General features: G+C 37.5%; 1 protein-coding gene, 1 long non-coding RNA gene and 1 other non-coding gene across 4 annotated transcripts; all 3 read left to right on the top strand.

The window, feature by feature from the left end:
* The first annotated feature begins 5 nt into the window (after positions 1–5).
* Positions 6–7,039, top strand: Dora (zinc finger SWIM domain-containing dorado). The gene is made up of 18 exons (XM_017910330.1): positions 6–46; positions 109–499; positions 1,080–1,340; positions 1,499–1,798; positions 1,893–2,504; positions 2,609–2,785; positions 2,842–3,028; positions 3,197–3,326; positions 3,455–3,611; positions 3,717–3,913; positions 4,023–4,515; positions 4,589–4,717; positions 4,794–5,007; positions 5,083–5,540; positions 5,612–5,716; positions 5,858–6,225; positions 6,315–6,464; positions 6,632–7,039. The coding sequence occupies exons 1-18, from the start codon at positions 6–8 to the stop codon at positions 6,696–6,698; spliced, it is 4,437 nt and encodes a 1,478-aa protein (XP_017765819.1). The 3' UTR covers positions 6,699–7,039.
* Positions 7,040–9,706: 2,667 nt separating this feature from the next.
* Positions 9,707–12,640, top strand: LOC108554949 (uncharacterized). Of its 2 annotated transcripts, XR_001890731.1 has the most exons (5): positions 9,707–10,260; positions 10,341–10,507; positions 10,678–10,861; positions 11,114–11,362; positions 12,012–12,640. It is a non-coding gene; the product is annotated as an uncharacterized LOC108554949 (long non-coding RNA). The 2 variants fall into 2 exon arrangements; XR_001890730.1 differs by lacking the exon at positions 12,012–12,640 and having other exon boundaries at positions 11,114–11,788.
* A 1,098-nt stretch (positions 12,641–13,738) lies between these two features.
* On the top strand, positions 13,739–13,820 carry TRNAS-AGA (transfer RNA serine (anticodon AGA)). The gene has a single exon. It is a non-coding gene; the product is annotated as a tRNA-Ser (tRNA).
* The last annotated feature ends 11,753 nt before the right edge of the window (positions 13,821–25,573 follow it).

Raw genomic sequence — 25,573 nt, 5'->3', positions numbered from 1 at the left:
CAGGAATGGTGCCTCTGACAAGTAGGCAAGCGTACACCGTTGACACGTAAACTGGACCTCTCTGTTTTCGATGGTATGAATTTGATATATTTGTTTTATATGTTTCAGCGATGTTAATTACCTGAGCACCACTGCGCCTCCTGCAGCTGCCGAGTGGTCCTCGTTGCTGCGACCGTTGCGTGGTCGTGAACCGGAAGGGATGTGGAACTTGCTGTCAATCGTGCGTGAGATGTTCAAGAGGACCGATCGCAACGCTATACCATTGTTGGAGATCATCACAGAGGAGTGCATGGCCTGCGAGCAGATCCTCGTCTGGTGGTTCAACACTAAGGTAGCTTTGTTGAACGGGACCGGATACGGTGGTAAGCACAACATGAACAGCAACGTGCACGCCTCGCAGCACGCCTGTTCCTCCCTCTTGAATCCTGGATTATCGCCTGATGAACGGGAGATGCTTCATGGCCAGTTTACTGCCTGGCATATGAAGGTCATCGATAAGGTATATGCACTTGTATAATTAGGGTCGTAAACGGTAATTTATGGCCTCGCTCGGTGTGGTCTGCTTCGTCTAACTTCGAATCTCCAGTCGAGGTCTTTGTGGGAGGTCTTATGGTTAATTCGAAAGAACTAGGGTATCGTTGAACCTGCTGTCTAGATGGTCGTGTAGATTTGAAACGAATCGCGAGATTGGACGAATTCTATGTAATTCCTGCATCGAGGTTATCATTGTTAGAAATTTGTCGATTTATCTGTAGGTATATTAACCCTTTGCACTCGAGAGCCGCCATTTTCAGTCACCGTTTGATAAAATTTCGAAGATCGATATTAATTAATATATGAAATGTAAGATAATGTAACGGTGTGCGAGGTATCGAAATCAAATAATTCTACAATTCTATTATTACGCTATTCTTTATTTACTGCTGAGAAAAGTATCGTCAGCTTTATAGCAGGAAATCTTCCAACTCTTGCTCTTCTTTAGCCAAAAAATCGCCGAGTGCAAAGGGTTAATTCTGATCCAAGGTGCGTGTCTTTGGATGTAAACAGACGTTGATAGGTTCCGCCATTTTGTCCTGCAGGTGATGAAAAGTCGAGTGAGCTCAGTGACGCACAACTCACACAACTCACACAACAGGAACAACAGTGGTGGTCACAAGGATTCATTGAAGAACGATGTGGCCGTGTTCACCGGCTTCAAATCGGCGCTCGAGGCATGCTATCTGGATTGGGAGGAGTACACCTTGCCGGGTATAACATACACCGCCGGAAGCAATCCCATGTATCATTGTCCATTCACGTGCTTCCGGCATGTTGGCGATACCAGGACCGAGGTGAACCAGGTCAGTTCATTAGTAAGCCCCGTTTTCTCGGATTAGTCAACTTTTATGATAGAGAGTAAAGCAGATTCGTGAGAAAAGTTTGCTTCTAGCAGGCTCCATTTGACTCCAAAAATGATGCTCGATTTGTCAGTGATAGATGGATTTGTTTGATCTTCCAGGTCAATTCGAGTGCAGCCGTTTTAAATTGTCAGCCGCCCATTTCCCATCATCATGGTCGAAGACCTCTGAGCTTAGGCTTGGTAGCGTTTAGTTACATGGACAGAAGACGACTGAACCCGCGAGAGTGTTCAGGATTGTGTTCACGAAGCGGCGGCGGCGGCGACGGGAATCGAAGCAGCGTCAGCTCCGAAGGTTTCTGCGAGAACGAGACCGACATACCTGATATTTCCGAGCCCCAAGTAGTTCTCGTTAGACGATCTTGCACTCATTTAAATAGTTGCGGGGACACAGACTCGCAGGTTGGTTTAAGAACGATTTAGCCTCGTATGATTTGTTTGTATTACGCCTGTTTGTAGTAGGGTTCATGAAAGGTACCGTTGTTAAAAATTGCAGGAGGGTGGTGGCAGCGAATCGTCCTCTAATAGTAACGTCAGTCTGAAGAACGCTCAAGGCTCGGACAAGCACCGCTCAAACGCATCGTCCGAGACCCATAGTGATAGTAGTGATAGTAGTAATAACAAAGCTGCCTGCGACGCGAAGTGCAGCAGGACGAATCTCGACTACCGAGCGAAATCGCGAACGGTGTTGCCTAAAGGGAACAGTTCCAAAAACGAACAAGAATCCGACCAGGAGAAGGATCCTTCCAGAAGGCCCTCCAAGGACGAGAGTTCTTCTTCGAGTAGCGACAGTCCGTCTGGTGACGAGTATCACGTTTATTATTATGATCCTAAAGCAGTTGTAAACACGAATGGTGCCTCTAGCAAGGACTCCAAAAACGAATCGCAATCTACGTCCACTGCAAACGCGAGTACAGTGTTGGGTAATCTAATGAAGACCGAAGATCCGTGGGACATCTTGTTCGCTAGGGCCGAGGGACTCTATGCCCATGGTCACACTAGGGAAGCCTGTATCTTGGGTGTTCAACTTGGCGAGGAACTACTGGCTAATCCTCCAAACCTCATGATCGACGAACCTCCGGCGCCAGTGAAGAGGAAAAGGAAGAAGGTAGATTGGAAAGACTTGGTTTGTTCGTTTGTTCGTTGCAGTAAGGACCCGTTTCAATTGTCAAAGCTGATCCGGGCATAATCGATACAATGACAATGTTTTAGCAGCAAGTCAATTCGGTGTCCCATCAACTCACATCCCTTGCATCTGCTACGTTGGCCAAGTGTTGCTTCTTATGCACGGTCCTTGCGGAAAACCCGGAATACTACAATCTGGCGTTTAGAGTTGGCTTGTTTGGATTGAAAATGGCTAGACCACCAGCTAACACGAAACCATTGGAGGTGAGTTAATGTATCAAAACGATAATAGATAGACTACGATATCTTTAATGCTTCAGGTAAAGTTGGCTCATCAAGAGAGCGAACTGGTTGGCCTATTGAAGAAGATCCCACTTGGTCCAGCGGAACTGGCCATGGTTAGACAGAGAGCAGAGCAACTCAGAGACGGACAACTGAGGTCCAGAGGTCATGCACTGCTACCGATTATGTTGGCTAGTTTCATATTCGACGCCCTTAATACGTTAAGTATGCACTTTATAATGTAATTATATTATAAATGTTTTTGAAATTTACTCCAGTAAAAAGCCCTCGAATAACTCGACTCGACAGTGAAATATGTTTTATTTTAGACAAGAAAAAGTTAGTATTTGAATAGCGTAGATAGCGTGTAAAAGATAGTGAAATGATTCGCAGGAGTAAAACAACTGTCTTCAGAAGCTGACGAGAACCTTGGATTCGATGCTGCTGTGGCTGCCCTGGGCTTAAAGGCAAACGTGAGCGAGGCTGATCATCCTCTTCTTTGCGAAGGAACTAGACGCCAGAGGTACATTATTTATCTTTTACAGTACTCGATATGATTCGTTTAAATTTGGTCGGTCAGTTCTTTCTTTGAATTTCGTAATTGAAAATCGCTATTATTTGCTGTATTATATTTTGGTGTTGTTATTTTAGAGGAGATTTGGCTATTACGCTGCTTGTCCACTACAAGGATGAGCCTACGAAGGTGGCTAGAATTATGGATAAATTATTGGATCGAGATGTTCATCAGTTGATCAAGTCGCCAATTCTAAGTAGTTACTACACCTCTAATCCTCCGACTAAGAGCGAGGTCAGGAATATAATTCTTCAAATTTAGTAGTTGATAACTTTCTAATAGGAGAAAGTGCATTTGTTCTTGAGTTCCATTGAGTTAAACGAGTTATCTGTGTTTCAGATGACAAGATATCTACATGACGAAGAATGCTCTTCTCCTCTTGCTGGAACAGATGCTGGAAATGGCGATAGCGTCGTTGGTACAAGCAGTAGACCACATAGCAGCACCAGTGCGGAATTGGAAACTGGTATGAGTACATTCACAGTTCAACCGCAAATCGTCCAACAACCGGTGCCTACTCGAACTAAGGAAATAAGGTTCGCACCTTTTCTAAATGATAATTTTTCAATACTTCAACTAGACGATGTAGATTAGATTAACGGTAAAAGGATGTAATAAATCTAGAACTTTGTCAAACTTTAACAGGTATAAAAGCAAGAGAGTATATCCATCACTCCCTAACCAGCCATCGGAAGCGAGTACATATTTCATGTGTGAATTGGCAAAGACTGTTCTCACAAAAGCTGGAGGCAGTAGTTCTACCTCTCTGTTTACACAAGCCTCCACAAGTCAGAATCATCATGGACCACATAGAGCTCTACACATGTGCGCCTTTCAACTTGGTCTATATGCTCTCGGGCTTCATAATTGCGTTACTCCTAATTGGCTCAGTCGCACCTATTCAAGTCACGTGTCCTGGATCACTGGACAAGCGATGGAAATCGGAGCACCAGCTATTTCATTTCTTATTGAAAGTTGGGAAGGACATTTGACACCACCTGAGGCTGTTGGTATAGCCGACAAGTCATCTAGAGGTAGTGATCCTAACATGGTTCGAGCAGCTGCAGAACTTGCTTTATCTTGTTTGCCACACGCTCACGCGCTCAATCCTAATGAAGTACAGAGAGCCATTTTGCAGGTAAGCATTTTAAGTTTCTTTTTTGTTAAATATTTATATCTTTTTTTAATTAAAATATATCGTTTTCTTGTAGTGTAAGGAACAAAGCGATTTAATGTTGGAGAAGGCTTGTGTCACAGTGGAAAACATAGCAAAGAGAGGTGACGTTTATCCTGAAGTACTATTTCAAGTAGCCAAGTATTGGTATGAGCTGTACCTCAGGGTAAATATCTTTAAATAAAAACAGAGCACTGCAATGAAAAATACCAAATAATCTAATTACAATTTTGTATATTTAGCACACGCCTGGTGGAGAACAGCAGGACGACATGCCACACGTTTCTTTACAGTTGGATCTCAATGGAGTTCTTCCAATGGAACCCAATCCTTCGGTAGACATGTCTAATGGGCAGATGATGCCTGGTCCAACTCAAGCAGTTGTTGTGACCAGCACTCAACCACCCCCTCAACCATATCCAACGCATCCAGCTACAACAACGTTAGCACCATTAGGTATGCTTTATCTTCCTACATTTTCTTGAAACATTTTATGGATCATAACAATCTTGACTAATTTTTGAATTTCAGGAGTTATGCCATATGCAGTGGGTCCTTACAGTTTTATGCATCATCATCACTCGATTCCAACGTTTGGTGGACCGATGCCATCACATAGGTTAACTCTACCACCAGCACCACCGCATATACAAATGTATCATGCGGCATATCCGCCTCATCCGGGTCATCCGCAGCATCCCCAACATCCACAGCACCCGCAACATCCACAGCACCCGCAACATCCACAGCACCCGCAACATCCGCAGCATCCACAGCATCCACAGCATCCACAGCATCCACAGCATCCACAACATCCACAACATCCGCAACACCCACAGCATCCACAACATCCACAGCATCCGCAACATCCTCATCATCCATCACAACCCACGCAACAATCATCGCTGCCGCAATACTACACATCACAACCTCCACCACCACCAGGAACTCATCATTTGTTCACCATGCAACAGCCTATACCAGTTAATGTAAGTGTTCTGACCCAACATACTTTAGTGAGTTATAGGACAATGTTCATGTTAAGTATGATTTTTAGCAGGTTCAAGCGGGAGTGACAGGACCCATTCCTGGCCAGAACAGTATACCTGGGTCTGCCTTAGTTCAAGCGCAACCAATAATATCCACTGTAAGAACTCAGCCACAGGTAAATTAATCTTTGTTAAATTTCTAATTCGAGATTAGGCATACTTGTTTCAAAGTATTTTAAAATTATGTGTGAGTAAATGAGCAAATTATTCATGCCGTATTTTAAAGTGAATGATCATTGTTATTTCTTTGTGCACAGGTTCATAGACAAACTCAGCCTTTCAGTCAGATGCAATTTCGAGCTCTGGTAGCAGCATACCGTGTAGGAATGTTAGCATTGGAGACCCTAGCTCGTCGTGTGCACGATGACAGACCTCAAACAAAATATGCGCGAAATCCACCATACGGAGAAGACGTAAAATGGTTACTGAGAGTGTCGAAACGGCTTGGCACGCAATATTTTCATCAACTTTGCATCTGTACAGTGAACAGCATCACCAGTCCGTTCGTACTTCACGATGTTGCGTTGGAAGCGGCACTCTACATGGCTAGAAATAACCTGGCTCTTGTACTTCAACACTTGAGATCTGCTCTTTTGGCACCCCTTGTCCACAAATGTCAACAAATGTCAGTTTCTTCGAGTTCTTATTTAGATAATCTTTTCTTAAATATCGTTAATGAAGCCGAATAATTATGGTTTCAATTGCAAATTGTAGGTACATTCAGTGCATGCATCAGAAGTTATATCATTTGATGCCAGTCGAGTATGAAGACTTTGTCAACGTTGTGTGCGCAGCAAGAGCAGCGTTCCACATCACTCCAGATGGTCCTGTTCAATTTAAGGAGCGACTTCAATCTATTAAGAGGTATTGTTTCATACTAAGTTATTAAAAAGTAATTCCTACTTTACTGGAAACAATACTTCAGTTTGTACTCTCTTTCAATGAAAGCAAAGATTTATCGATTACGGGCAAAGATGTGTTATCACTTAAGATAGTTTGCATTCACGACAATAATCAAGTAGATTTTCTAGATCTCAATCCTGTTCCAAAGAACTGTGGGGACTAATCAACGCAGGACTACAGCAGAACGGGAAATGACACATAGCAGAGCCAGACATGATGTGGCTCACCTCCCTTCCTCATTCTCTACCACCACGACCACCACCACCACCACCACCAGCATATCCATTGAGGTCGACCTTGCTTCAGGACCAGCATCCCTGTCCTTCGAGAAGCCGGAATAGGGTCTCCATAACGCGCTTTCTTCGAGAGATTCCACTGCTTCGGTCGGCAGTGGAATCGATCTTAAGCGAGAGTATACTATAATCGCTTTTCATCTTCATCCCTTTCAAAGAAGAGAAGTAGATCGATACCACTGAACGGAAATATATAACTTTCTGACTTTGATTAATGTGTTTGATAGGTTGAACGAGAGAAAGTACGAGAGAGAGAGAGAGAGAGTGAGAGAGAAAGAGAGAGAAAGAGAGGGAGAAATAGAGAGAAAGCATGCGCGCGCGAGAGAGTATGATGACTATACTTTTAATAAAGAGTGCGATATATGTGTGACTGATAGAGAGCAAAAGGAATGACGTCAGGTTTTGCAGTTAATAATTTCAACGTCACCGACCGTTTCCTGGAAGATCGAGGAACGATATATATGATTTAGTAACGCATTGAGACGCATCGTGTTGCGTACGTCGATCGCTAAAGGCACCATTTTTTTTTCCTGCATTCAAATATAAAAAAAAAATAGTAAAAAAAAAAAACAAAAAAAGAAAGGAAAGAAAAGGGAAAAAGAGAGAAGACGAAATGTGAAAATAAGATTCATAAACCAAAATTTCAGGTTTCGTCAAATGTGAGCAATCATCAACAGGAATTCTACCGGAGAATTGTTGGTTCGACTCTCGCAGAAACCTTTTTCTCTTATTTTAGTTAAAGCCTTAATGAACGTCTTTAGCCTCGATTAGATAGGAAATTTTATTTTTCATTCATAGATAGGATGAATTGTCTCGCGTTTTATTTTATTTTTGTAAACGAGTAAGCAAAGTTTTAAAGTATCGATAACGCACATCTATTTATATAATGGAGATGACGAACAAGGTCTAATTCGTTAATACATAAGAAAACGAAGAACTTTACTTAAATCATAAAACGTCGATGAAAGGAATTTTTTATACAAAAGTGAAAATAATTTTTACTTTTCCTAAAATGGCGACCAACCTCGTCCCCCATTACTACCACCATCACTACAACACCAATCTCTTACTTATTTTTTCCCCCTCTTAATTTACTTTGCTATCGATTATATTTTAGTTCTGTATCTGAATTTTCTTCTTTCTTCTATTCTATTTTTTTTTTTAATTATATTGTAGGCGTATATTATACACGTTCGCAAGCATATTCTCGTTTTTTTTTGTCATTGGTGACAATTCATAAACGAAAACATGATCTCTGTAATTTTTAAATTAAAATAATTTGAAGTATAAATAAAGCAAAATTATAGCTGATATTAATGACTCGGACTTGAGCCACCTGCCCACATTGCACCTTTTTATACAAACAAAATGAAAATTAATAATTATTACTAAATACATACCTTGGCTTAATATACCTAAAAGAGTATATTTACTTTGGTTCATGTTGTTTTCTATGCATTTAGTTATAATTCCTTTGAAATAAACATTGCTTTTACTTATCCTAATACCTCATCATCTATCACAATATTTAAAATTCAAATGTTTAGTACCCAATAAAAAATCAATCAGTATAATTATTTTATTAACTAGTGATGCTCAGTTTATTTCAAAATTTGGTGTTTCTAAGATCATTTTTATAATTGATTAATTTTACTCCAATTAAGATAATCTTTAAAAAATTCAAAAAATCATACTATTCAAAGTTCCTATGTTCTCGAAAGCTTAATCAATATACATATTCTGTGACAATTATTTCATTTATCACCTATCACAAGTTTCCTTTCACACGGATGTTGAACTGTTGAAGAATAAGGATGTAAAAGAAAAAGTTTTAAACTGTTAAGTATAACGGATTACAAATTTAATTTTTACAGCCAAAACTAGAGAAAAACAAACGACAAATTATACTATTTTTTCTTTTTTATTAAGACTTCTGTTCTTTTTTCTTTAATAGTGCCAAGCGACTGAACGTACCTTGTCTGTAGATAATAAGAAAAAAGAAGAATGAAACATGAAAAACCCTTGCATTATCTCAGCGTCGTCATCTTGTTAGAGGGAGGATGAAGAAAAGCATAATAGTAAATGGCACTGCTTCTAATTAACAATATCGCGACGGTGGTCATAAAAAGAGAGCAATATTTAAGCGTTTACGTGTTCTAGCGCAATACTACGTGCATCAAATGCGTAGTAATCTTTCATATTTCTACAGAGTTAAGGCTCAAAGAAAATTACTTGAATAAGACATTTCCATCCATCACAAATTATCACTATTTAATTTAGGACGTATTATTAATAACGTATTGAAAACAAATTATTTACATACAACAATTTTTTTATTTGCAATAATCTGAATTTCTAGTCGAGTGTTTTATCGATATCGTTTAATCGATTATTATTCTCTTTTCTACATCATGAGCATAATCGTAGACCTATATGCGAGTGTTGATTTTATTTTCTATGCCTTAACGATAATGTTGTATCGATATTATTTTATTTTTTCAGAAATGCGTGAAAATAGTTTTTAAATAAACAAAAACGATTTATTCGATTCCGGTAAAATCGTTTAATCGAATGTCAAATTCTTCCCTCCTTTTTCATAATTAAGCTATAGGAAGTTAATGGACGAGCCTTAACTCTCGTAAATTCCATCCACTTCAAAACGGGCAGGCAACTGCAAATGTTATACGAAATAATTCGTGTCACATTCATAGAGGATAAAGTTACTTGAGATACAGCGTATCACTCGTCATACGTCAGATATAAGATAGTTCGACACTTCCGATTGCTCTTGTGATCGAATTCGATCACCAGCGATTCGATTTCCACCAATCGAGTATCGATCATTAGCAATTTTTGGGACGAAATAAAATAACATCATTGCGGAGTAAAATAGTATTTCGAAAAGTAAATTCATTAAATTAATTCAATTAAACGTTCCTTTATTCGGTTCTTTGAAATTAGATATAATTACCAACACGGATACTGTGTTCAAATCACGATTCCCATTGTCTGCTGTTCCAAATAATATTTAATTGCACTGTATTATTTGGATACTATTCTATTCAATCGTGGGTTCGAATTACGGACAAAGTTTCTGTAATCTCGAGGGATGGTTTGATGGTATGCAATTCATTCGCCACATTGTAGTCTTAACGGTATAAAAATTGTATAAAACGCGTTATTTTCTATGCTTCGAACTGCCCGCTTTGTTTCATCGATCGAACGATCCCTCGAATAATTCCATATCCACGAAGAATTTCAAGTTATCGTAAAGTCGTGGGGCTATGTGACGGCATACATGTGTACATTTCATTTACTGCCCTGTATGTACATATACGAATACAAGTTACGATTGTATGGTGATCTAAGTGGTAAAATTGACTCATAAGCGAAATAGTGTTTGCTCTAGGTTCACTTCTGCGTGTGTGCATATTACGATATCGATTGATAGCGATTATCCATAGGTGTAAAAACCTTACTAGCCTATTTACAATTAGTGTTTAGAGAACGATTCTAGCGATTAACAATCCTATTTTTCACGCAGACGAAATGTAAGTCGTGACCAGTGACTAGACACACCTAAGGATCGATTGTAAAGGAAAATGGAAAAAAAAATCCCAAACTCAAACGTAGAACCGCTAGATGTCCTAGTACGAAGATCTTTCGAGCGAAACTTAGGTTAGAATAAGCCAAATCGAGAAGTCACAAATGGTTTGTGAAAATATTTCAAATTGCTATCTCAAATGATCATAGGCCAATTGTAATTGCTATACTCGAACATTTTCAAATTAATATAATCCTGTAGATTCATTCGATTCATTGTATATGTCGATCGCGATCCTTTTATTCGATCGACCATTTTCATCGTATCGTTTTTGCAGATTATTACCAGTATTTATTTGAAGCGCGAACTTTGGGCTTGGAAAATATCAGAATGGACGAAGAAAACTCGCGTTTTTACCTGAACCTGCAAAGAACTTTATAGTTAGCTTCCCTTGACGTCCATGTTCAGCAGATGTTCTATGACTCACCAAATTCCGACGTAATTAATCAGGAAAAAGACAGGTTAATGAAAAATTTACAAATCAGATATTAATATTAACATTCAGTTACTTTAAATCCGTCAGGTATATAACAAACAAAAGTTGGGTTATGAATCGATAGCTTCGTGTTAGTGATCGATAAATAACGATGAGTTCACTATTTCATTTTCAAAAAATAAATTTGATCACTTTTACCGTTTAAAGTGTAATAAAACAATTTAGGTATTCTTAGAACATTTCCTGAACATTATCTATTCTACTCTGTATTTCTCAGTTTTAGATGAGAAGACGAGAAAAAAAAAAAAAGAAAAGACGCAGAAGGAGAAAAAGATATATTGGGAGGCGATAAAGTATCTATTTTTACACTTAACTGAAAAATGCTGAAGAAAATTGCGAAGAAAAAAAAGAAGAAATGATAGATGAAAAAGATGATGAAAAAGGAAAGTTTCTTCTTGATTCGAAGTATTTGATCGTTCGATAGAATTTAAAGATTTCCCGTGACCCGATCTTCTACGAACAAAAGGTACATATATTTATACGTAGAAATAAAAAATAAAGAATAAAATGGAGACGCGAATGCAGGTTGACGAGAGAAAAAACTCAGTGTCTGTAAATAATCGCAGATCGTTCTTTTCGCGCGCGGACAAATCGACAGATCTTTTTTTGTATCGCTAATCGTGCAAATAATTATCGAATAATCGCTGTAGATCAACGCCACCGACATCGATCATTGATCGAAATCGCGGCGCGACTTTAGACTTTTTGTCTAGCTGTTATTGCAATTCGATTTGCACTAATCTTAATAGGAACGAGAGGTCCGTCGCGCGACATCTCAATTACGATAAGGGAAATAGAATAAAATCAATTTTATGACGGAAAAGAAGAAATATCGACGCTCTGATTAAGCAGAATAATCGATTCAGTTAACAGCTATAAGATTGTACATATATACGGTCACATTATACTAATTATAATAGGTACTACGAGTTACTTAAAACGCGTGTGCAAATTAAAATTAGTTAAAGGTTAAGTAACCTCAAAGATAAAATCGTCAGGAGTGTTTCTTTCTTCAAAATCGCGTATTGAATGAGATGAAAAATAGATTCGTAAGAAGCCAAGGTGGTAGAACGGGGTAAATGACTACTTCGTTTAATGTTTTTCATCTCTTTCAGATAATCGATAAGAGGAAAATGAACATGCACGCTGATTCGACGAACTTTGTGTGAAGTTCATATATTGTAAATTGTGCGAAGAAATGAGAACGATAGAGCTTTTGGGATTTTCAGTAACGTTTAGACTCGCGAGTAGTAGATTATGCGATTCTGTGTTCAATCGAGAAAAATATTTGGGGTTAGGATGTTATCTCGACAGGTTCTTGTGAATGCAATTTTCGGAGGCGCTTAGATATTCAGATACAAAATACAAGAAAATCATTGAATAATGCTCCATAAAATCTACATCAATTTCGAGTAATCGTAGTATTTGCTTTTAAAGTGAAAAGATTTCTATAACCTGCGAAGTTGCGTTACGGAAAATATATCGATCATTCCACTGAATCTGTCGCGAGTGAAATTTTGCACTTCGCTGTTGATCAGATTTCATGGTAATTATATAGTGTTCATATTCTATTTGTAAAACTTCCTTCTGACTTGCATTCACCGGACAGGAAAAACTGTATACTGTAAGCGTGTGTCATTTTTTCGATTCTCATAAGCTGACGTACTGCAGAATATACGAGAGGAAAATGTAACGAGATTCGACATCGATAGTAACTAACGCAACCTCGAGGAAATTTTTTTTGGCGGAATAAGCAAGCATTTGATTTCGCTGTACTTGATTAACGTAGATAATCAATATATTATAATGTCTACTAAATAAATTTCGATTTCTAATTGCGTCCTTTGTCAGTTATCTTTCTATTGTATCGATCCACTGAAATACAATCTCTGATTTCACAAATTAACTTTTATTTTCCCCTTTTCACCGATCCTCTTTATATTACTTGAGACGTACACTTTTCGTCACATATTAACCTGTCTTACCTATTAGAAAATGATCATAACCTAATTCACACTACAATACGTTAATATTACTTTAAAAAGGAACAATCCACTTTTCATCTACTTATTATCTCGAAATCACTTTATTTCATTTCATGATTTATCAGATACAACGTCGAAGTGTTAAATAAGCGCACGCCGACCTACCAGAATCGATATTGACAGTTTCAAACACTATTGTTATATGATATCGATGATGTTCTACGAAGAGAAAACAAACGTCAATCTCAATTTACGTCGCAAAGCTACTATTCATTTTATACCTTCCAAATTTAAAAAGGACTTTTAACATTTCGTCCGAATTACGAACATCCAAAATTTAATACGCACTTTCTAGCTTGATACAGTTTTCCAAAAATTTCTCTTTACGATTTCTCTATTGCGCATTCCTCGTGAAAGATACGCAGTTACATTAGGGGCCATTCTAATAGATCTGATGACAGATACATTACACTCGTATATACTGCACTCTCCTACTTCGATGTGAGGTGAAAAAACGATCAGGGCCGTAGAACCACGTTTTGATCCAAGAATACATAATTAATGAAGTCATCGTTCTCTTATTCCTTTGTTGATAGACTTTGTTTATTTATGTATATGTAGAAATAATAACAAATATATAATATCTTTTACTTATTAGTTACTGACTAATACGAATTATTTAATAATATTAGCAATAGTTCTAAACATGAATTTATGTCTAATACACGTCTCACTGTATTAAGACATTAACAAGTACATTTATTTTGCTAATTAAACTAGATAGAATTCTCAAATTTATTGCGTCATATTATAGAAACTACGTAAAACCTGGAGATTTTCCATTAACATTCAAGCAAGCAGTCGTGGCCGAGTGGTTAAGGCGTCTGACTAGAAATCAGATTCCCTCTGGGAGCGTAGGTTCGAGTCCTACCGACTGCGATTTGTAGATTGTTTTTTTTTCTCTAACATTTCCTTTTTTTTTTTACTTTTATCAATTTTTAATATTCTTTTAATATAATCGACTGCCAATATACAATATTTTTTATCGTTACATTATATTATTATCCTGTGTGTAAAAAAATAACTTTCCTATAATATAAAACGTACAAATACCGTCAGTAAAACGAGCCTTTTCTAAACGACCAATTCTTCAGTTATCTTCCATAAATAAAATCATTCATACGATATAACTAAATTAACGATCATTTATTATTTTTCAACGATTATAACCTTCTGCTCGACCCTTCGTAACAAATCTAGTAAACGTAATTTATCCAATAAATTGCAAAATTTTGTGATGACTATAAAGAATACATGTTTGCGAATTGTTAGCATATCTATTAATCTCTATTATGCGTTATCAATAAATTGAGGTGTTATTGAAAGATTATGGTGTGATGTAATAGCGCTTAAACAACATGACGCGGTGATATAATCTTATTGTTGTCATCTATAAATTTGCGCGAGTTTACAAGCGAACGCTGTCATCTGTCGCAATTGTAAATTCAAAATTTGATAATGCAAAGCTGCAGAGAAGTAAAAATTCAAAAATTTAGGACACCGAAAACTCCGAAATTTGAACATTGAAAAATATAGGAATTCTAAAATTCAGAAATTGAAAAAATCAAAGATAAAAATAATTAAAATAAATAAAATTAAAAATTAAAAGATTCAAAAATTCGAAGATTCAAAGATTCAAATAATTAAAAATTAAGAAATCAACGATTCAAAGATTCAAATAATTAAAAAATCGAAGATTCAATGATTTAAATAATTAAAAATTAAAAATTCAAAGATCAAATAATTAAAAAATCGAAGATTCAAAGATTCAAATAATTAAAAATTAAAAAATGAAAGATTCAAAGACTCAAACAATTAAAAATTAAAAAATTCAAGATTCAAAGATTTAAATAATTAAAAAATGAAAGATTCAAAGATTCAAATAATTAAAAAATCAAAGATTTAAAGATTCAAATAATTAAAAATTAAAAAATCAAAGATTTAAAGATTCAAATAATTAAAAATTAAAAAATCAAAGATTTAAAGACTGAAACAACTAAAAATTAAAAAATCAAATATTTAAAGATTCGAGCAATTAAAAACTAAAAAGCTAAAAAATGAAAAACTCAAAGATCCAAAATCAATGCGAATTCGATCAAATTTCCAAGTCCTAATTGTCCCCGAAGATCAAAACGCATAACTCGGTTACACGTTGCACAGTTCCGCTGCTTCCCAACTGTATAATTCGCGATGTCGGATATCTTTGTAATCTCAGGATGTATCGGATAACCGAAAAAAGGAACGGTCGCGCTTTGCCATTCTAAAATCGGCCGATTCGCGCGTTTCGCTCCGGGTTCATTCCGCTTTGAAGCGTTCGTATCTTCGTAAGACGCGTTATCAATGAGCAGATACGCATGGCGTGACCTCTGACGCAAGCGGAATGCATAATCTCGTTGTGGTACTGGTCGTTTAGCCAATGGAGTCTTGCAAAACAATTTGCAATTTGCATACCGCCCGGGAATCGTCGCGAAACGCGACTCGAAAGATACCCAGGCGCCAGATACAAGTATCGTCCGATAAACGACGAGTTTATACGCCTTTTCTTAATAATCATTCAATTAAACGGTTCTATATTTATAAACGCTATAGGGGGACAGTCCGTTCATTAACACGTTGACTGCCAACTACGAGATATCTCGTAGGTTATTTCCTTGCCCAGGACGCCTACTACGAGTTATCTCGTCCCTTCGTTATTTGCCATATTTGTACAGCTGCTAGGAAACCCCTAGTATAACTGTAGCATAATTCAAAAAGAAAAAGTTTATACAAGTTTATTCATGCGGAATAACATTTTTATAGTTTGTGACCATTTTTAAAACAATCTTGCTTGCCAACTATGAGATAATTCGTAACATGTTCTGTTTAAAAAGAAAAAACATTTTTTAAACTTTTTGATCATTACTATGTACTATAAATAAAGTTTTTAATAATATAACACGATTAAAACTAATTGGCTTCTTAAACCGGAACCGTGAAAAGTTGCGTGGTAGTCAATGTGTTAATATATATATATTTTATTATTATCGATGCATATTTATTATTCAGAAATATAGTTTTATTATTTGTGTGATTTAATGTAAATTTTATTTGATTTACATTAATTTTACTAAATTTGTTAAGTTTCAGTGCTGTTAAAGAAAAGTGTTAGTAATTCTGGTTCAGTTAAATTTGTCTTCTTCCCGAGGAAAGTGGCCAGTATTTTTGCATAGAAATCCGATGGGGCGCGAGTAGAATCAATGGCCGCGTATCATTTCCTCCAGGACGTCTTCAGCGACTGTTTAATCAGGATTCAATGTCGCGTGCTATGCCAGCAAACGTTTCGGACGCGATCTTTGTTCTTACTCGGCTTATTTATCTCTGGCCCACTTTGGAGCATTCTTTGCTCGAATATGGTAACCACTCGTTCACCATTCCCATTCTATTGTTATTCTAACCAGCGAATATCGTATGCCAGATACGAGGTACATTTCCATGCTAGACATCTCGTCGGCTATTGAAAATGATTCAACCAAACTATCCACGTTACAACTATCGACTACATCGACGCCATTTACCGTAAATTCCAGAAATATTTCCCTATTCCGTGTTAATCACACGGAATGATTACCATTGATAGCTTTTACTCGGGACACCTTGTATATACCGAGAGAGAGAGAAAGAGAATCAAAAGGAATGCTATCGAAATTGTATCGAAATTAAAAAAGATAAATACTCAATTAAAATTTGCAAATTAAATAATTAATTTAAAGATAAATTTCTTAAAACTATATGCAATGCAAAAGAGACGTTGAAAAATATCTGGATAATTATTCGACGATTTTCCAATATTCCACAAAAATCTACATTTCGACGTTTAATTTAATTTAATTTATTTGTAGATAGCCTGGAAGCCATTTATGTACGTAACTATGTAAATATAAAATTGCATGCGATAATTAATTTGAATTTTTTAATTAAATAATTAATTTAAAGATAAATTTATTAAAACTATATGCAATGCAAAAGAGACGTTGAAAAATATCTGGATAATTATTCGACGATTTTCCAATATTACTTTAATTTTAATATTAATTTATTTATAAATAGGGTGGAAGTTCTTTACGTACGTAGTCATGTAAACATAAAATTGCGCGCGATATATAAAAGAAACAGAAGAACAAGGGTTTTATAATTTCTAGAAAACCTGTGTTCTTGTAAAATTTTAACCCTTTGCGGTCGGCAAATTTCGGCAGAGCAAATTTAGCGTTTCGCAGTTACTTTTCTGTACAGGATTTAAAGTCAATATATATGGATATTAAAACGCACAGAATTTGTTGAAACTGATTTGTGTTTAATACTACTTATAATACGTAAATATACAAAATTTTTAATTTCTCTAATTTTCTGTACTTTTCTGTATTTTGCTGCGGGGACATCGATCGCAAAGGGTTAATATTCTTTAAATTTTGGAACACGTGGTGAATCATTAACCCCTTGGCCTACATTTAACACTTTGGTGACCGACAATTTTACACAGAAATTGTCATATCACCGGCTATTATTTTGTAATCTAATTTTCAAAATCACTTTCACACTCCATATTCTATATCGTCCTGTGACGAGTTAACTCGTTATCGGTCAACAACGTTTGGGCAGGAAAGGACGAGTTAACTCGTCACCGGTCAACAATGTGTTTTGGAACCCTAGAAGCTTGAAATCGTGTAATTATAGTGTTTCGTAATTGACGTTTAAAATTTTGCAGGTAACCAACAAGTCAATATTTTCTTCTAATGTACGTGTAATATAAATCCGCGGTTTATCGGATTTCGTATTTATTTAATATACATATCACACCGAATTTGACCCAATTTTCGAGAAATTCCTAAAAATCTCACCACCGTAACGTCTGTATCGTGCATATCGCGTATTTACCGTAATCAGTATGGAGGCACGAAAAATTATAATTGCGGGGTCATCGTGGCGGATTAATTATTAAAGATATTTCCATCGGTTATCTGGAAGAGAGGAAAAAAGTATAAAAAATAAAAAAAGGAAGAGGAAAAGGGAAGAAAAAATTCCACGACGTCCATGAATGGCGGGAATTTAATCGGGAGCAACCCGTTTCGTTTTCCGCTTCCGTCGGTACACAAAGGATTTTATCGAGCTACGCGCGTTCTTATTTACAATGAACGGATCACCGGCGTCTGGTCACGGCTGTTATCAGCGGATTAGCCGGCTGATAACAACTATCACGTGCGTATCACTATCGTCCACGTGCGGCACGTGTCGCCTTACACATTCCGCTCGCGTAGTCGCGACATTGTTTGCGATCCTCGTACATCGCGCCATGGATCTCCGCGATCTATCGACACTCGATCTCACCTTTGCTACTCTAATCGTCGCTATGTATCTCGTGTTTCGCTACGCGTAACCGGTCTATCGACTTTTACAGTGCGAACAGTCGAATGACGGATAGCTAAACAACGAAGTTCGCGAAAACAGCATTCTGGAATTTAGGTTTCCGATGTATCGAATTAAGTAGATACGCTAATTCGCGAAGAAGAAATTCTTTTGAACTTGGGTCCACGGTTGCATCCCTGAAATTCACTAGATTCTTGTTTCTAGGAATTGGGACCACGATTTCAATCGTTGAATTCGCTAGATTTTTGTTTCTAAAACATCGAAAATATTTTATATAACGATATTCGCGTATTAAACGCTCCACGTTTATCGAATATTAAATTATATTAAGTATTTATTTATTTATTTATTTATTTGATGGGTAAACACCCTTTATAAAGAAGTAATACAATAAAATAAAAATAATTTCCAAGTTCCAGTTTCAGGGAACGAAGCTGGAACTTGGGTCCACGGTTTCATCCCTGAAATTCGCTAGATTTTTGTTTCTAAAACATTGAAAATATTTTATATAACGATATTCGCGTACTAAACACTCCACGTTTATCGAATATTAAATTATATTAAGTATTTATTTATTTATTTATTTATTTGATGGGTAAACACCTTTTATAAAGAAGTAATACAATAAAATAAAAATAATTTCCAAGTTCCAGTTTCAGGGGACGAAGCTGGAACTTGAGTCCACGGTTTCATCCCTGAAATTCTCTAGATTCTTGTTTCTAGAAATTGGGACCACGGTTTCAATCGTTGAATTCGCTAGATTTTTGTTTCTAAAACATCGAAAATATTTTATATAACGATATTCGTCTATTAAACGCTCCACGTTTATCGAATATTAAATTATATTAAATATTTATTTATTTATTTGACTGGTAAACACTCTTTATAAAGAAGTAAGACAGTAAAATAAAAATAAAACTAAAAGGAGCACAATTACATACAAACTTATGCAGGAGTATACATTGTTCTACATGATAAGTATGCAAAAGGATACTGCGAAGTACTGCAGTGCCTATAACTGAAGATTTGTAGCCTCTAGCAATCTGATTGCCTCAGTCTTAAAACTATCCGAGGATAAATTGAAAAAGTTTAAGTCAGCCAGTGAGTTGGCTAGATTACAAATTCTATATAGAATTAAAATAATTAGAAATTCTAATAGTTTACAAATTAAACTGATCAGTAGAATAAAAATTTGAAGTACAACAGATCGGTTTAAAAAGTGCGAAAATATTTAATTTTCGTAACCATTTTCTATTTTAAATATAATTTTTGTTACATCAGATATAGTTAGAGATCTACGTATCGTGAAAAATGTATCTCTGTTTAAATCTCGCGGATATTTTCGCGAAAATGCCATCGTGACAAGATGGCCGACGACGCTACCCTCTTCTGTCATGTTTATCTCGCTGGTTTTCCCCTCGATGTGCTTCTCTTCGAATTTTCTTCTTTTTCTTAGTCATTGAATTACGACCTGGTCTGACAGGTTGTCAGAGGGCTCGCGAATTTCAGATGTTCAGATAACTTCGATGCGTTCGGATTCAGATAAGACCGACGAAGAGGAACGAGCACGTTGATAATCGCCTGTGCGATGGAAAATTTTCGGACTGTCGCGAATGCAAGCTAGACGAGTCGATTTGCAATAACAATCACAGCCTGATTTCATTATTGAAGCTGTAGGCGTGGAAAAATGCCGGAAGAGATAAGACTATGATCGAAGATATTGCTTGGAACGTGATACGAAAGCCGAGTCACGAATCCTCGTTTTGTTTACAAGAAGAATTTAATTTATGCAAATATATTGGCTTGAGAAATCAGTAGCATGGGCACTGATCGACGGTATTAATCGTAGATCAAAATGATCTATGTTGAAAGGAACTATAGCCTCGAAATGATGATGTTAGGAGGCTCAGAGATTTTAGTGCCAGACTTGGAGGCCCAGGGATTTTGGTGCTAGACTTGGTGGCCCAGGGATTTTTGGGTACCAAGGCCCTCATTGTCATACTGGCATTAAGAGGTCGTCTTCTAGGTTTGAGTTTCAAAAGCTTCCTATTTTCTGGAATCGTTTAATTCCAGAGCAGAATAGAGTCCAGGGAATTTTGGGTACCAAGTACCTTCACTGTTATGCTAATGTTAAGGGATCATCTTCTGGGTTTGAGTTTCAAAGGCTTCCTATTTTCTGGAATCGTTTAATTCCAGAGCAGAATAGAGTCCAGGGAATTTTGGGTACCAAGTACCTTCACTGTTATGCTAATGTTAAGGGATCATCTTCTGGGTTTGAGTTTCAAAGGCTTCCTATTTTCTGGAATCGTTTAATTCTAAACCAATATAGAGTCCAGGAATTTTTGGGTTTTAAGGATCTTCGCTCTGATGCTGGTGTCGAGGAGTCGTGTCTTCTGGGTTTGCGTTTAAAAGGCTTCCTGTTTTCAGGAATCGTTCAATTCCAAAGCGGTATAGAGTCCAGGAATTTTTGGGTTTCAAGAACCCTCGCTGTTACGCTGGTATCGAGGAGTCGTCCTTCGGGTTTGGGTTCACGCTTTCTTCAAAAATTCCAGACTCTGAGAAATCCAGCGACACGAAAGTCCTTCCTGCGTTATTCGATTTACGGAAGAATCTGCTTCTGCTTTACGATTTTCATACGTGATCGATGAATGGAATCATACGTTTGCGCGATATCACGAGCGAAGATAGCAATGAAAACGGTCAAGGAACTTTCCATTAGACGCTCCGATCTGGAAAGGGGAAATCAGTGACAGAATCTTGGAAGAAAAAATTCGAGCAATCGAATAATAGATAAAGGAAATACTAATAATAATACTAAAGGTACTGATAATACTAAAAGGTACTTGGAGACTACCTTTAGGGATTTTTAAGGTATCTTCAAACGAAATCAAAATCGTATATATAAGAACCACTGAACACAGGTAAAAGAATAATAGATAAATTTCTGTCGGAATAATAGAAAAAGGAAATATTAATAGGCAATACTAATAATAATACTAAACGCACTGAGAATACTAAAATCTACTTGGAGACTACCTTTAGGGATTTTTAAGGTATCTTCAAACGAAATCAAAATCGTATATATAAGAACCACTGAACACAGGTAAAAGAATAATAGATAAATTCCTGTCAGAATAATAGAAAAAGGAAATATTAATAGGCAATACTAATAATAATACTAAACGCACTGAGAATACTAAAATCTACTTGGAGACTACCTTTAGGGATCATTAAGGGATCTTCAAGCAAAATCGAAGTCGTATAAGAACCATTGAGAAGGAAATATTACTAATAATACTAAAGGCACTGATAATACTGAAAGCTACTCGGAGACTACCTTTATGGATCCTTAAGGAATCTCCAAGCGAAATCGAAGTCGTGTAAGAACCTCGGAACAGAGGTAAAGGAAAATCACAGAAGGACATCGGTGATTGGCATTGCAGGTGAAAAACGCGAATATAAGATAGTCTAGTCTCGCCTGTCAGTTATGATCCAATGTCAAGCGACTATTATACGCGAGGTCGGCCTGCTTTGCGCGAAACTATCGACAGCCATGGGTTTCAGTGGTTCTCATCCGGAAGGAATTTCGAAATCCCAGTATTTTTGACACCTGTTTCCAAAAATCACCTAAAATCATTTTCAGCTAACTTCTGACATGGTGACACAGACGAAAGTGCATCACAAAATTCTCAAAAAGGGGAAGCTTAGCCATGGGTTTCAGTGGTTCTCATCGGGATGGAGTTTCAAAATCCCAGTGTTTTTTAATAATAATAATAATAACAATAATAAAAATAGTACTCTATTAACAAATAGAAGTTATTTGGTATACAATAAAAAATAGTCAAATGAAATATATTGATCAAATAATGTACGAATGTACATTAAATGATGTAATGTACATATGAATTCATCATAATTAGATAAAATGACAACATGTTTTATACTATGCACCGTGAGACTTAAAATTCAAGTCTAACATAGTAGTAACAACGTAGTAGTATAGTAGTACAGAAAGTAATAGAATAAAAAATACCTGTAATGATGTTAAAATAGTTTTAATTGACCTATTCCCAAAAATCACCCCCTGAAATCATTTCCAGCAAACTTCTGACATGGTGACACAGACGAACGTGCGTCGAGAATTTTCGAAAAGAAGATGCTTAAATTTAACCGGAATCCATTTTATCTGAAAGTCACCTAATTATTAAGAATCGAGGGTATCGCGAGGTGTTACGTAATCTCGGTTTTTTGACTCACGATTTCTTTTTTCCATTGCAAAACAACGAGATCAAGTAGACTTCGCGCGTTACATGTTTTCGCCGAGCAATCAACTTATCTGATTGCACGGTTAATCTGCGAGTAAATATTGTACCACGATATGGTAAATATTAGACGACGGATCTTTTTTAATACTAAAAAGGAGGAGAAAGAACACTCGATTCGAACGAATAGTCGTCGTTTTACGAGATGGATGACTATGAGAATCGGTTAGGCTGGTCCCTAGATGCGTGATTCGGAGATAGGCGAAGCATCAGTCGACGAACTCGCGAAATCGGATGGATATGACTATGGTGAGGATCCATGGGCGAAAGCTTCGCGATCGAAGTCACGATTTAAATCGCAATCGTGACCTATAATTGCGAAAAATCGGATAAATTTGACAATGGTAGCGGATCACCATGATGAGGATCCATGGACAACATCTTCGCGATCGAAGTCACGATTTAAATCGCAATCGTGACCTATAATTGTGACCTAAAAATCGGATAAATTTGACAATGGTAGCGGATCACCATGATGAGGATCCATGGACAACATCTTCGCGATCGAAGTAGCGATTTAACCACTTGCGGTGGTAAGAAATTCACAGACACGTGTGCCAGAACGGTCCAGTGCTCTGTAACAATTGCCTAACGACGTGAATACCACGTCATTGGCGATTCTGTGACAAAAGCATTAAGACGTGCGTGACACGTCGTTTGCGATTCTGTGACAAAAGCATTAAGACGTGCGTGACACGTCGTTTGCGATTCTATCACAAAAGTATTACGACGTGTGTGACACGTCATTGGCGATTCTGTGACGAAAGCATTACGACGTGCATAACACGCCGTTGGCGATTCTGTGACAAAAGCATTACGACGTGCATGACACGTCGTTTGCGATTCTATCACAAAAGTATTACGACGTGTATGACACGTCGTTGGCGATTTTGTGACAAAAGCATTACGACGTGCGTGACACGTCGTTTGCGATTCTATCATAAAAGTATTGCGACGTGTGTGACACGTCGTTGGCGATTCTGTGACAAAAGCATTACGACGTGTATGACACGTCGTTGGCGATTCTGTGACAAAAGCATTACGACGTGTGTGACACGTCGTTGGCGATTCTATCCCAAAAGCATTACGACGTGCGTGACTACGTGTATGACACGTCGTTGGCGATTCTGTGACAAAAGCATTACGACGTGTGTGACACGTCGTTTGCGATTCTATCCCAAAAGCATTACGACGTGCGTGAAACGTCTTTCCAGGGCAAGTGGTTAAATCGCAATCGTGATTTACAATTGCAAGAAATCAGATGAATCCAACAATGGTGGCAGATCGCCATGATGAGGCTCCACGAACGAAATCTTCGCGATCAAAATCGCGATTTAAATCGAAATCGTGATTTACAATGACAAGAAATCGATCGTACGTCAATTGGTACATCAATACAAACGACAGTAGCGTCTTATGAAAGGCGTGCCCACGCGATACAAGGCAAGTTTTATCGGGCAGGTACTCAATTGGCCAGTGGCTTGTTACCACGACATTGTCACGACATTGTCACGCTCGCGGTTAGGCGAATTGGTCAATCGATGACCATCTTCGTGCCACGAAGATGCAGAGATCTCGAGGGATAGGGAAAGTTCCATCGATTTGCTATTATCAGCGGAAGTGGAGGAACTTGAGGAACTCGAGGAACTGCAAACTGACTAATTAGTTAATCTGACTAATTAGTAATCGGATCTCGAAGATGCCATGGGAATATAGAGACTTTGGAAATAACGAAAGGTTTCGCAATCTTTTCTTCTGCCAGGGGCACCGGAAGAAGTGGAGGAAGTGGAAGAACTGGAGGAACTCGAGCGATTGAAAGTGCTCGAAGAAACCAAAAGCACCGAGGTCAACTGCAAAGAAGTCAAAGGAATCTACGTCTTGCCTTACTCTCCCACGATTTTACTCGTTTTAGCTTACTTCATCGTCATCGTTATCGAGCGATTTGAAAAATAGACGAGGTCTATCTTGGTGTAACAAATTTTTATCTCATGGCTGGTATCACTAATGCGAAAAGGTCCAACTAGACTATTAATAACGAGAATTAACCGAATACTGTAATCCTAATCGAGTATTCGGATAGGAAGAGCAGATGTCGATGATTCGAAGGCTTTGTTTGCGGGATTGTTACGAAATTGTACTATATTTGATAATTTTATGCAACGATAATACATGCCACATCGCTTTATGCAACACGATAAAAGTACGATAAAAGTGGGATAAAAATACGATAATAATAACAGCAATCGATCCGACATTAATAATAGCAATCGATTACGATTCCGAGAAACAGAGGTGGCCATTGTTGCTCGGATGTGTGTGCTACTCTAATCTTTGCGTGTCTTTCGCATAACACGTTTAGGGACACCATTATTCGCTATTTCTACAATGTAGCTAACGCGTACAGTTTACTAACCGTGATAATTCGAGCCTATTGTTCGTATTAGCACCATTATTCGCGATGCGGGACAAAATGGCACTACTGCGCCTCTTAGCCGTGACGCTCGGCGAGGTGACTCTATTTCGGTCATTTTGCTCGGTGCGCTGTTTAAAATTCGACTAGGATTCTTTCGAGTAGGTGGACTACCCGATAACTCTGCGCTTTGGGTTACGAATCGGAATGACCATCGCTGCTAATTTTAATTTGCCATTCTAAACAGTGGTCTCGGCTCTATCGCGCTCTTTCTTCTCTTCAGGGCCATCGTAATCGTTCTATTTTCAGTTCCACGTTACGTAATTATTCCGTACACATTCAGCAGAATTTTCCATTGTTTCCCGCGACGAATCGTCGTAACACCATTCTTCCGCAGGGTCAGACGAATTAAGAAATACTGCGTTATGCACGGAGTGGGCGTATTCGATTTTTGCGTAAAATTGGTTATATTTCCTTGTTAGAGATTATCTTCGAAGAGC

Source organism: Eufriesea mexicana, unplaced genomic scaffold, assembly GCF_001483705.2.
Source record: "Eufriesea mexicana isolate 0111107269 unplaced genomic scaffold, ASM148370v2 scaffold100, whole genome shotgun sequence".
Classification (NCBI taxonomy): Eukaryota; Metazoa; Arthropoda; class Insecta; order Hymenoptera; family Apidae; genus Eufriesea; species Eufriesea mexicana.
The sequence above is the reverse complement of the archived record's forward strand: the minus strand, read 5'-3'. Positions and strand labels throughout refer to the sequence as shown.